This window comes from Ostrea edulis, chromosome 2 (assembly GCF_947568905.1).
Source record: "Ostrea edulis chromosome 2, xbOstEdul1.1, whole genome shotgun sequence".
In the NCBI taxonomy this organism is placed as follows: Eukaryota; Metazoa; Mollusca; class Bivalvia; order Ostreida; family Ostreidae; genus Ostrea; species Ostrea edulis.
In genome coordinates, this window is record NC_079165.1 from 99,950,837 (window position 1) to 99,965,243 (window position 14,407).

Here is a 14,407-nt window from a genome sequence, read left to right on the forward strand (position 1 = left end):
ATTCCCACGGGACTTCCCCATAAATAAAAGAGCAAGCCAACATATTCCACAATAAACATGTGAGAAGTGGGAGTCTGGGTGACATGTGAGAAGTGGGAGTCTGGGTGACATGTGAGAAGTGGGGGTCTGGGTGACATGTGAGAAGTGGGAGTCTGGGTGACATGTGAGAAGTGGGGGTCTGGGTGACATGTGAGAAGTGGGGGTCTGGGTGACATGTGAGAAGTGGGAGTCTGGGTGACATGTGAGAAGTGGGGGTCTGGGTGACATGTGAGAAGTGGGAGTCTGGGTGACATGTGAGAAGCGGGGGTCTGGGTGACATGTGAGAAGTGGGGGTCTGGGTGACATGTGAGAAGTGGGGGTCTGGGTGGGTTTTAAATTGTAAATATAACCGCTAATGATAATACATTTCTATGCAAAACTCACAACCAACCTCACAACTGGATTGTTACAAACAAAGAGAGGGGTTGTTGCAACAGCGCTCCTTTTATACCTTAAGTTAGGCAACTGGATTGCGTCAATCATCAAGGGAGATAACTCAATGATAATTGCGCTTCCTCGATAAGCATATTATCCTCATAGTACGAAATAGATGCCCATATATAATTTCTATCTTTAAGATTTGAAGAAAAGGTGCGCTGAAAAATTTACATTTTTGAATTTAAAAAAAAGTCCACCACCTGATTGCGACACCTTTTTGAGTGATCAAATGAATGATTTATATAGGATGCATCTAAAAGCTTTATTCCCATACATGTATATGACACAAATTTTCTTTTTTTAAAATACATTTCCACAAAATGAATTTTATTATGTTCAAAGTGATACCAATTTTCTTTCAACAGTTACATACACCGTATGTTCGTTATGCGAATGATATGTCATAATACGAATGTTAACACGATTTGAAATATAATCAATTACATTCTTTTACATAATATATAGAAGTACATAACCTGCAGGGACATCACACCGCTGTACATTGTAAGCTAGATCACGCTAAAGAAGGCAGTAGGAATTGATGGAATCTTCCCACAAATATCATCTTCATTCAAAAGGCAAATGTTCTAGGGTAACACATTTGTGGGTATTTCGCAAATTCTATGGTCGTTATAACGATTTAGTTTGTCAATACAACCTATCATTGGGTCAAATGCTGTCTGACGTGCTTCATACCGATTGTTAGGCCGTTCTTGGCACACTGATTTTGACTACGGATAACTCCTTTTACTTGATCAGGATATAGGGCTCACGGCGGGTGTGACCGGTCGACAGGGGATGCTTACTCCTCCTAGACACCTGATCCTACCTCTGGTGTGTCCAGGGGTCTGTGTTTGCCCAACTATCTATTTTGTATTTCTTATAGGAGTTATGAGAATGATCACTAGTCGTTATCTTCAACTTTCATTTGGCGCTGTTGCTGCGGGTTTGAAAATTGTATGAATATAGTATTTTCAAAATATCAGACTAGAAATTATTACCGGAAATATCTGTTTATTAGATCGAAACTAGATATATGATAAAATTCTGTGGTTTGTGATTGCTTTAGATATACTGAATATTCAGAATGGGTAATATGAAAGCGTCATCGTATTGCGATATAATCCAAGACTGATAATGCCAAAATGGCAATTATAATACTTACTGACGCATTGATAACATTTGAGTGGCCAGCAGATGGTGAAGTTCCTAAGATAACAGCTGTACATAGGGATACGTTTGAGGCGTCTCCAGATATCTGAGCATGCATGGAAAATGTTACAAATGATCATTCAATGTATTAATTTTTCGTCTGCAGAATTTTAAACATAAGCTAGATGAAAATATTTTCAAAAAAATTCCCTGGTTAAAACTTTGTTATCCTCGCTTTTTGACGCCAAGTTGACGATAACTACCCAGCAAGGTGATGGGATCCTGGCCTGATTTTTTTCTCTAGGTAACCTCGAGCCAATTTTATGTTACATAGGTCAAGGTTAAGTGTTACTCTGAAATTGCAACAGCTTCCCTCTGGTATTTTGTCAACAATCGCAAAAACATATGTTGGCCTGAAATTCATTGGGGATGCTGGGAACATTATCTGCTTTGTATCGATTTTGTTTCGTCTATTTCAAACTGTTTTAAAAACTGTCAGTAATGCAGTACTAAATTACCTGTCTTGTGTTGCTTTTTGTCTGACTTTACCTACAATGTGAATGTGTGATACTGGAAAGTGAGCAAGTCTCATCTTACTATATATCATATTTCTGAAAGTCTGCATTGCCTTAAATGATGCAACCCAAAGGATTACATCAAACGACAGTTTATATTACTTGTCCGTTTGATGTTGTTCTTTCGTGTATTTGTGATTGTTGTTATTAATAATGTTTGATTAAATAGAATGATCTAAAAACGCTTTGTAATAAATACTAGACAGCATACGTAATCTATCTACCTTTAGTCATGTTTCAAACAAAATTGTGGTATGCTTCTCTGCAAGACAAAACTTAAAATGCTGGCGAGAAATTGCAATATTGCCCAGAGGAGATGAAAACTGAGTATAAAATATGTATTTTCCAAAATTAGTATTGCTGATAACAAAATTGGAAAGGAATGATCTATATTTGGTCTGTTGTTCTGATAATGAAGACAATGTTAGGTATTGAAAATTGAAATTCCATCTTTTGCAAACGGCAGTGTTTTCTGCATCGCCGAGTTTGGGTTGATATAATGATCCGGAACGAGGTATCCTTTCTTCAGAGTACCCAGAAAGCGTTCATAAGGAACATTTTTAAAACAGTTAAAATGAAATATTTATGGTTTTATATCTAATATGTGCAGTAATTAAACCGGCTGAGGTGAAATGCGGGACGTGAATTCAAGTTGATATGTAGTAGGACAGGCTTTTAACTATTCCATAAAATGCATTCGTATTTGTATATACCACACATGTAATGGCTGGTATTGTGTTAGCCTATCTCTTGTTTTCATATGAACACAACTCTGTTTAGATGAAGATGGCGGTTTTTGGTGTATTGTACAATATTTAATTTACCAAATATAAGCAGACAGTTTTTTGATATATTGATTTTAATGACAATATAAATGCTTGTTTTTAAGATATAACATTCTGGGAAGAAAATTATTTACAAGCATTATTTCTTGATACAAAATTTATATTAAAAGCACTGTTCACAAAAGAATCAGACGAGAGAGAAAAATTATGTTCCAATGGACACTGCTGAGACATTATTTGATTATGACATCTGTAAAAGACACGAAAGGAAAAAAATAATGGCTTGTGTAGAGGTTCGTGGTGGTTAGCAGAAAACGTCCATCTCAAGGGAAGAGAATTGTTCAAGAGGCCACACAGAGAAGAGATGGTCTTGTATTTGAAAGTTGGTTCAGCTGTCATTTTACATTATCGAATGAAATGTGCAATTTTAACTGTTTCATTTGGTAAGATAGAAGTCGTCACTAAGGACAATGTGTTGTGTCCCAAAGTACTTAAATCTCTTAATGTTACAGTAATGATACGGTTTTTTTTCAACGTGACAGCTGGAACACGTTGTAGCATATTGCACGAATTCATCAATGTACATCCTGGGAATTGTTACTTTTAAATGTTTATGAGCCCGAGCTCACCTTTAATTATCTGTGCCTCCCCCGCCGTGCTTGGAGAGACTGCCGACTTTGAACAGAAGCTGACGTCGCTTCGGAAGATATTGATTGGACGACAGGTGTCCTTGATTTGTGCGTACTCTGTCTTCAGAGTTATGTATAATCAAGAATATCACCTGTTTATTTTTTTTTTTCATGCGATTTCCAAATCTTTCGTTAGCTTTTGTTCTTTTCTAGTACATCAAGCGTCAACAGTTTGATTATAATGGTTTTCATTGTCGATAGAAGTAAGCTTCTTCGTATTTCTAATCGTTGTCCAAAAATATGATTTTTTGATAGTGCATCATATGGGAATAAAATGCTTGCTTTTTTTTTTAATTTAGGAGAGAAAAAAAGCGAGATGATGTTGTCACCACGCGACGAGAAAACGTCAATAGTGCAGAACTACAGATGCTGTCATTAAACGGATAGTGGCTGTCTAATAGCTCCAGGTTCCCGCGGAACTAACATCAAGAATGTGATTTACAATTTTGGGTGTCAATCACTGAACACTGGCTTCTTTTATAGGTGATCAGCTTTACAACACTTTGACATCGTGCAGGATAATTCTTCACATCTCTCATTATTCCCGAGTGGTGATAGCAACTTTATGTCAGCCCGCCCCTGCATCTCTTAACGCAGGGTAATGAGTGGCTACATCGACGACAACCTTTCAACGCTGTTTATTTTTGCTTTTACTTCGTTTGTGTGTTTGTGAGTTGTATCATCATCAAACCGTGAACATGACGAATAGAAAAGGATTCATGGTGCAACAGAATACATTTCTGGATACCATTGCAACAAGATTTGACGGAACACGTAAGTACATTTTATTTTATGAAATTATTAGAATTCATTTATTTACAATGCACTAGTGACCACATTTCCTTTCTACCCTCATGAAACTAAATTAATATACTAACCATCTTTGTCCCGGCTTTAGTTATGTCGATTTTTTGTCATGAAATGTACCCCCTCTACTGTATATCACGTGATAAGGAATTCCCCTTATAAGTGAACAGTTTTGTCACCCCTGTGTCCATGCTGACATTAGTCACGGTGACGAGTTTCGCTTCGATTTCCCGATAGAGTTTAGCAATAAACTAAATGTGTTATAGTGAGGACGAAGCAAGATTTCCCAATGTGATGATACATTCTCAGCAATCAAACTTGTCGATACACATTATTGTACATCAAGGGTTACTTTACTACATATTGCATGAGGAAACACCAGCTAGTGCATTTAGAAATAGCAGCGTCCCACTTTCTCTACATAGCACGTGAACATGGTCCGCTATTACCGCGATGTCGTTACCAAATTGAATAGTTCCGTGTGTCGTATTTTGAAGCCATCGCATCCTACATGTAGCTCTGATTAGGGGAAATTTTACAGGCACATAAGCGGGTTGTTGGTTTTGTTCTAAATGACAGGTCTGGCCAGATGGTCAAGTTGTTCCGGTCGATATATGGTTTGTTCTGTGTCTGACTGCTATTTAAAGAATCAATCACAACTTATGTAATGAAGGTCTTACGGGTTGATTTCCGATAGAGTGATCTCCATATATCTGTCGATTTAAATGGGATTTTAGTCTCAACAGCCTTTTAGCAAATGTTTGCTTGGAACTTGAGGCGATTTATGAAATGATAAATACATGGTACAGCAGTCAATGATTCTATAACGAGCCAAATTAAGATTTATTTGATATTTGAACTACACGAAATTAAAACATGATATTTGTTATTCCTTTAGCAAACAGGAATTGTCATTTTAGGGGGAAAAATGTGCATTGGAAAATTGTGATTTATTGGAATTTCGTTTGCCATACATTTTATTTGTAAAACAATTCAATGTGAATAGAGCATGCATTCATTGTATACAAACAATTGGACTTAGATGATGATTCCCCGAGTTCTTCATTTCCCATGACAGTATCTTTGCAAGCCTCACTTTGGCTTCAGGCATTTTAAATTGTACAATCTACATTATTACAATGAATAAAAAGTATCATCATCAGCTCCGATTTTGTTGCCATTAAGCTTTGAAAAAAAATCATTTAAAACGTTACTCAGTTTTCCTGTCAAGAACGTTTTGCTTTGGATGTGTCAATCTGCCCTAGACAATGTGTTTTAATCCCATGTATGGAGATTCGTCTTAAAACATTTCTTGACCATCAGCAGCGCCGTCATAAGCTATCCTGTGTCAGACTAAAAGCTGCACACATCAACCGTCATTAATGCAGATTTATTTTGCAGGAAGTAGAAAATTCTATTTACATTGTCATTAGAAGAAAAGTAGAATGAGAGATTATTGGTATTCATTGATTGGTGATTTGTATGATTTCATCAGCATATTTCATGTAGGAAATTAAAGAAAAGGAGTGTGGCTCAGATTTATTTGCGGTAATCTTATTCTGGGAAGGCCGATTTCTTTGTAATATGGATAAACCTTGATTTCTCATGACTTCGTTAACATTGTCTTTATTGTAAAATAAGATTAAAATCTCGTTTCCTCAAGGTTAAACTTGCATGAATTATTAATTTATAATTAAAGATCATACTAGTATATCTTTTCATCGATTTGCAACACCACCTTGGATGACCTTTTTAGCGTGGAAATTTCTAATGCAGATTCTGATAAAAACAAAGGTGAATTTAAGGTTTTGGAGCCATTAAATCAAATACCTGGTAAGTAAAATGATTAAACTTTAAAAGGGTTACAAGATGGGTCGGCTGTATCTACGTGTAGTATTTACTGTGTCGGATGCAATGTCAGTAGTGAATATCTATTAAATCTATTATGACGTAGTTGTGTAGAGTTAACTGTAGTGGCAGTGGTTGATATCTGGGAAAATTTATGATGACGTAGTTTTATAGAGGCTCTAAGCTGTGAATTGCATGATAATACGGGAGAGTCTATAACATAACCCAGTCACGGTTTCCGGGGAAAATATTTCCGGTATGGTTTCTTCTAATACAATATATATACGATCCCCAATCGGAACTCCTCGAATGTCTCGCGCACTCGACATAGATCTCGGATGTAATACGATGGCTTCCATGAGTGAATTTGATGCATTGTCAATTGTGACGTCACAGCAATGCATCAAATTCGCTCATGATGCCATCGTATTACATCCGAGATCTATGTCGAGTGCGCGAGACATTCGAGGAGTTCCGATTGATACGATCCCGATACAATAATATATTTTTGTAAACATTGTCATTATGTGCGATTATATGTGACAACTAATACTAGCAATAACTCTATTTGGATATGAAATATTATGATATACAGGTGAATGAAAAACTTTCTCAAGGTTGTGGTATATAATAGTTATAACTTAAAAATTAATTAACATATTGCGTTTCAACAAGTGACCTAGTTAAACTACTATTTAGCATGTTGTATCACAGAAGTCGGCAGGTCTACCAATGTATACAACGCGAAGCTCACTGGTTATTTACATTGTAGACCTTTACAGATAAAACTGCCTACTCCACATTTGTATGTACATAGTGTACGCACGGCGGAAATGAAATGGATTATATTAATCTTCCACGGACACTATTCTGGGAAGAGTAATTGGGGTTGAGGGTTAAAGAATCCCATCCCGTCTATCAAGATAAGTATATGAAAATTACATTGATCAGTGGAATTAATACAATTAAAAATACCCCATCTGAATTACATGAAGTGTTGATTGTTTAATGTGACCCTAGTTGATAACTGGTCAAAAATCAACATAACCAATTCACCAAGAAACGTAACTCAGTCACTGAAACAAAATCCAGTTACTGAACAGCATAACCAGTCACTAAAAAACCTAACCCAGCCACTGAACAACATAACCCAGTCACTGAGAAAATCAACCCAGTCACTGAACAACATAACCCAGTAACTGAACAACATAACCCAGTCACGGAGAAACATAACCCAGTCACTGAACAACATAACCTAGTCACAGAGAAACATAACCCAGTCACAGAGAAACATAACCCAGTCACTACACAACAAAACCCAGTCACTGAACAACATAACCCAGTCACTGAACAACATAACCTAGTCACTGAGAAACATAACCCAGTCACAGAGAAACATAACCCAGTCACTACACAACAAAACCCAGTCACTGAACAACATAACCCAGTCACAGAGAAACATTACCCAGATCCTTTCCAAATTGTTTGGAACCTTTTAAACAACGGAACCTGGAGGAAGTTGCATATTCGTACTCCTGTAGCAACCTGTCCAATTTTGTGGAAGATGTCACATATCCACAGAGTGATGTTGATCTAGCATCGAACAGGTCTTTCCAAGCGTCACTACTGATTTGAAAGACAACAAGCAACTGTCAACACTAGCGAAATTTGTCACCCCCCCCCCCCCCCCTCATTTTCCTAGAGTAAATTGAACCCGGGCATTATGTCTTCAAAATTTTTTATCAAGCTGTTGAGATTTTTTTTTAAACATAAGTAAGTAAATTTTATCTAAAGTCAGCACTGTGTACAAACATAAAGTTGATAAACAAATAACATGAGCTCTATGTACAGAGATCTTAAAACGAATTTAAAAATAAAATTATACCTATTTCAAGATTATCTTAATACAACATTCATACCTAGTTTCTCCAGCCATCTCTTATAGTTGCTGATATGAAAAGTAGACTTCATACACATAAAATATGGATATCATTTTGTATTTCCCGCTTCAAAAAAAAAGGTTCAATGTCACCAAAAATACAAAATACAAAAATACAATCGAGTTCGGTGTTCAAGAACATTGTAGATGTGAAAACCGTATCGGAAATATTTTCCCCGGAAACCGTGACTGGGTTATGTTATAGACTCTACCTGATAAATACATGCTATTGCTATCTCATTCAAATAAATATTAAATCATTTAGATGAGTGCTTTCTCTCCACTGTTTCTAGGTAATATTTGTGTTTGATATACACGACGGTAAAAATGCTTCTAGTATATGAAGATACAAATAATGGATCATACAAGTAATTATAATACGGTATAAAAGAGCATATAGAAAAGAAAAATGCCAATTTTCTCCATAATCTGAATTTAGCGCAGTAAACCATTTTTATCTTATTTTATTCTAGTTTTATTAAAGAATGATTAGAGAAACTTTATTGGGATTGGGCAACAGACATCAATTTTAGCCATCTCCTCAATGTCAAGCAAAATTAAACAATACATATTGTGTAAAATTATATATGTTGAAAATAAGAAAAGATCGAATTGTGTAGAAAATGAGTAAAAATGTCTATAATTTAATGAATAACTAACCTGATTAGTTTTTTTAATGGTCATGCGACTGTGAAGGATAACATTGTATCTCTTGGATGGTGCTAAATGAACAATGATCCTTTCTTTTGTATTCAGATTGTCATTATGATCAATATGATCTTCGTCATATATGCCGATGTACATAAGGTCGGGAAATTCTTAGAGAGTCGCATCGAAATCTAGGTGGGAATCAGTCATCACGTGACCTCTATTGGATTCTGTGGTCTAACACATGGCTTTACATGGAATTAGCTGTTTTTGAATATGATTTTAGGTTATCATCTATTTTTCTAACGATCTCATTTTATATTGTGGAAAAATAAGTATAGGTATAATGAAATGTGAATGTCTTATCAAACTTGTTAACAAATGAAAAAAATTCCCTCAAATAAGGACAGCAATATACAAATCCACATGCGATAACAAGCACGATAGAATATTTTTACTGAATATATATTGAAAATAAGTCAGGTTATTTTATGTCTGAATTATTCCAATCTTCTGATGAGATGAAATTCAACAAAACAGAAAAAATAGAACGTTGTGTTCACATCCGCGCGTCTTTGAAGTGAATATAACAATTGATTTTATCAACATCGGACCAAAAATAAAAGGAGAATTCACAAATTCACGTCTGATTATTATTTTGGTCGTCGGATGAAAATTCCGCGTCTCTAATAATTTTGGACTAGGTTATGCACTTTAACTGTAAGCAAAGATGGTTGATCATGTATCGTTTCGTAAGCTCCAGCATCCGGTTTCGATGTTTTGAATTATTTAATTACATAATAAAACAATTCTTCACAATCTCTCGGTTGATATGATGTTTTAGCTTCATGAGAAATACAATATTCGCTGATACCGTACAATATGAATAACTTCATTTCTTTATATACTAGTGGTATATTTAGGACGTGTAAAACATAGTGATGGTCATTTTCAGTAGATTGATTGCTTGCATCTTGCTTAACGTCTCGCTCGAGAATTAATAAATGATAAATGGTGACTTACCTATCTTCACTGACATTTCTTGTCTTGTTTGGTATACACAGTTTTCATTTGCAGTGAACAATTATATACATACCGTATGCATGTACACAGAGTACATGAAATAATTGTTAGGATCGGAAACAAAGTTTGAAAAACTTCAATCAATCCGTCTGATCGTGATGATTTTGCTATAATGAAACTATGCCAAAATTGGGGTCTTATTTGACACTGCATAAATGTTTGGGATTTACACAGTATCAGATTAATTATTTTAAAAGAACACTTATGTGTCCGGACATGCAATTAGATTAATGCATAATGTGTGACATAAACATAGGATAATCAAGAAAGGAGGACTGGAAAAGTATACCATAACGATAGTTTTAGGATATGTGGTCTCTAGATTATTTATTATGTGGTGACAGCTGGAAAAAAATAGACACCATGAAGTAGATTACTGCATTTATGACACTTGTAATGAGGTCAAGAAATCATCGACATGGCTATTGTAGTTTGGACACTCAATAAGAAAATGTTGAGGAGTTTCAGGACTACAGCTTACGCAGAATAGGTTTTCTGATGTCAAGCTTGAGCCATGTATGGGTATGCCATCAAGAAAGCGTCTGAGATTAGTCAGAGAAGGATGTTTGTTGCACGGAAATTGAGAGATTATTCCCGAGTTTTACGATGGACGGTTGGAAAAGTATTTAATGGGAAGTGTGACATTTCATTTCCATGTACGTATGATAATGTCTGGTGTGATAGAAGTATATTTGTGTGGTGTGTCTGTGATAATGTCTGGTGTGATAGAAGTATGTTTGTGTGGTGTGTCTGTGATAATGTCTGGTGTGATAGAAGTATAATATATAACCTCACGGGATGTGTGACCGGTCAACAGGGGATACTTACTCCTCCTAGGTACCTAATCCCACCTCTGGTGTGTCCAGGGGTCCGTGTTTGCCCAACTATCTCTTTGTATTGCTTATATGAGTTATGAGATTGATCACTGTTCGTTATCTTCACCTTGCATAATGTTTGTGTGGTGTGTCTGTGCTGTGGTAGCCGTATAATGTTCGTGTCGTGTGTCTGTGATAATGTTTGGTGTGATAGAAGTATAATATTTGTGTGGTGTGTCTGTGCTAATGCCTGGTGTGTTACTTCACAATATTTATGTAGTTTTCCTGAAACCATCTGGTGTGAAAACCACACAATTTTCGCGTAGTTTGTCTAGTATCGTCCGTTGTGGTGGGCTTACAATATTCTTTTGGGTAGTAGTGATGATGTAGACAACCTCTGGAAGGCTTGATTTTAATTTGCGGTTAGAAGTAACATAGAGAAAATGTAACATTATGGATCGATGATAAGAATCATTGAATTATAAAGAAATTTGATGCTCTCTGATTGGTTCATACGACATTTTGTTGTTGTACCTCAGTTGAGCGTGGTTTAAGGAAAGGTTTCTGATATTCAATAGATATATGAATTTGTAACAAAACCTTACAGATGATTTTAAACTGATTAAACGTTAAATACAGAACTGATAAATGAGATTACTTCTATTACTGATGAGAGTAGTGTTGTTTTAGGGTGGTCAGATCTAATGGATTAGAATGTCATGTATCACGTGGTTTGATCATGTAATCAAACTTGACGAGGTATGTTTCTTTGAATATGGTGTAACACAGAATCGGTTGTCTTCAGACGTGCAGTTATCTGCCCCTATTTTGGGATCACCAGGTTTTATTGTGTCTTAACTCACAGTGACATATACTACCATTGTAATTGGGATCACTACATTTGTTACAAAAACGATTGTTGAAATTGTTTTTTTTTTAACGCGGACATCGTTGGAGCTTTTCTCACGATTTCTGGTATTTTTATTGTCAATCTGCTATTAAAGTATGTAATAAACATGGATGTTTTATTGTAGATGCAGGTTTTTTAATATTCTAAGCCTCACATTATTTATTTACTTTATTAATAGCTTAAGAGAAGGCAAACACCTGGACACACCAAAGGTGAAATCAGGTGCCAAGAAGGAGCAAGTATCCCCTACATTTCTGCTGTGAACCCTATACCTTGATCAAGTAAACGGAGTAATCCGTAGTCAAAAGCAGTGTGTAAAGACTGGTCTACCAATTTGTATGAAACACGTCAGACAGTATTCGACCCAATTGTAGCATATATGTCCAGGTTAGATCCCTTATCTGTGCTCTCGCGAGAAGATCCACAGCTGTGGGAGAGAAACTTTACACGTACTGTGCCACAACATACATGTATGCCAGAAGTGGTGTAAATCAAATGTGGATTCTAAAAATAATCAAAAGGATTTTTAGTAAATTAACATCTGTAAATTAATATTCATAATAAATTAAATCCAAATCTTTTCTCAAATCAACATCAAAACGTATATGACTTTTCAACACTTTACACGACCATTCCAATTTTTGACATCATGGACAGAACAAAAATGGAAAAAGGAAATATTCATATCTAGTTATAAGTCATCCAAAAATGACTTTGTTAAACACCACTCATAAAAAAAATATGCTAGAGTTCCTCATTGACATAATCTCCGTAGTCTTTGATGATCAGGTCTTTCAACAGTCTGATGGAATTCCCACTGGCATGAATTATGCGTCTTTGTTAGCTATCCTGTTTTTATATTCTTATGAAGCAGAGTTTATTCAAAAGTTTCTACAAGAGAAGAAAGAAGAAAAAAATTCTCGCTGTGGCCTTTAACATTTAGATATATCTACTACGTTTTATCTATTAACAATAATCATTATCATTCAGATTTCGATTCGATAAATCCCTGTGAACTCGAGATAATAGACACCAAAGCGTCCTCCAATTTTCCTTCGTACTTAGATATTTCATTGAAAACGGATATTAGTACCAAACTAACAACTCAACTTTATGACAAATGGCTATAATTTCATGTGCTCCTTCGTCAACTTCCAATATTTACATGTATATAGCAATGTCTCCATATGAGAGGGCCTCCGTAACCGAGTGGTTAGAAATCACACAGCCTCTCACCTCTGGTCGGCGCGGGTTCGAATCCCACTCGTGTCGGTAAGTGAGAACGTTTCCCAGTTTACTTTCGGAAGGTCGGTGGTCTCTTCCCAGGTACATTGCATCTGGGTTCTCTCTTCCACCAATAAAAACTGGGCGCCACCAGAAAACTGAAAAATTGTTGAGTGTGTCGGAAAACATCAATCAATCAATCGATCTCCATGAGTGAAAATTTTTCGAGAGGGAAGTTAAATAATATAGTATCAATCATATGGTGTTTATATCTCTCAGCTGATTCGATTTGCAAGAGCTTGTTTTGCGTATGATCAGGGTTTGTTTTTTTTTAAATCGAGACAGGCTACTAACAATCACGTTGATGTTACAGGGGTTTCAACAGTCTCGTTCAAACTCGACATTTCGCAAATTCTATGGTCGTTATAACGATCTAGTTTGCCAATACAATCTACAGTGTATCATTGGGTCAAATGCTGACTTACGTTTCATACCAATTGTTAGATCGTTCTTGACACACTGAATTTGACTACGGATTACTCACCAAAACATTACGGATCCAAACATAGGGCTCACAACGGGTGTAACCGGTCGACAGGGGATGATTACTCCTTCTAGGCACCTAATCCCACCACTGGTGCGTCCAGGGGTCTGTAAATTATTAGACACACCTGTTTCCTGTAAATCATTATTCACACTTATCAGTGTTAATTACCGTATAGCGGTTTTTTTCCACAGGGTTATAATTTTGGCTTATTTTAGCGCTTAGATAGCTTTCCGCCAAATTTTCACTCTCCAAATATGCACCCATTTGCGACTTCAGCATTTGAAAAAGAGACAACTGTTCCCTGTCCGCCAAAATTTTATTTCGCCATAATTATTAGTATACCTTTTAGCCAGCAAACCGCCAAATTTTAGACCTGCGGAATAAACCCACTATACGGTATTAGACAATTGTTCGTGTAAAACATTTGACACACTCGTACATGTGAATTATGTGCCACATTTATTTGACACTCTTGTTCATTCCATTCAAGTTTCAGTTGTGAAATATGATATCTTGATAACTGCTTTCCCAATAGATGACATCAGAATAGCATATCTTGTAATGCTTCAGGATTTTAGGAAAAATCTTCATATGTGAAAATACAAGGTATCGATATTGTAAAGCAATCTTTGGACTGGGTCAACTTCCTTTGTTTCATCTATCAAGTTTTGATGATCATATGAGAATTAATTCTAAAGATTTATATCCATGAAGTTTTTTATCCTTGGTATTCCAAAGAACAAATGTATGTTATATCTTCACTAAAAAATTTATTTTAATATAGAGACTGAAGATTACTAAAACAGGACGATTTTTAAGTTGAAGAGACTAACTAAAGAAGAGTTCAAGAAAATTATATATATATATATATATATATATATATATATATATATATATATATATATATA

The 14,407-nt window shown here is 35.7% G+C and overlaps 1 protein-coding gene across 3 annotated transcripts in view; it reads left to right on the top strand.

Annotated features, from left to right (window-relative positions):
- Positions 1-14,407, top strand: part of LOC125681076 (potassium voltage-gated channel subfamily H member 8-like) — a 71,320-nt gene that overhangs the window by 3,955 nt on the left and 52,958 nt on the right. For 2 of the 3 annotated variants that reach the window (XM_048920988.2, XM_056155733.1), the window contains exon 1: positions 3,592-4,452. In XM_048920988.2, coding sequence (XP_048776945.1) covers positions 4,377-4,452 — 76 coding nt within the window. In that variant the 5' untranslated portion in view covers positions 3,592-4,376. Of the gene's footprint in view, positions 1-3,591; positions 4,453-14,407 lie in introns of those variants that run through there. The other variant, XM_048920987.2, reaches the window with a different exon arrangement.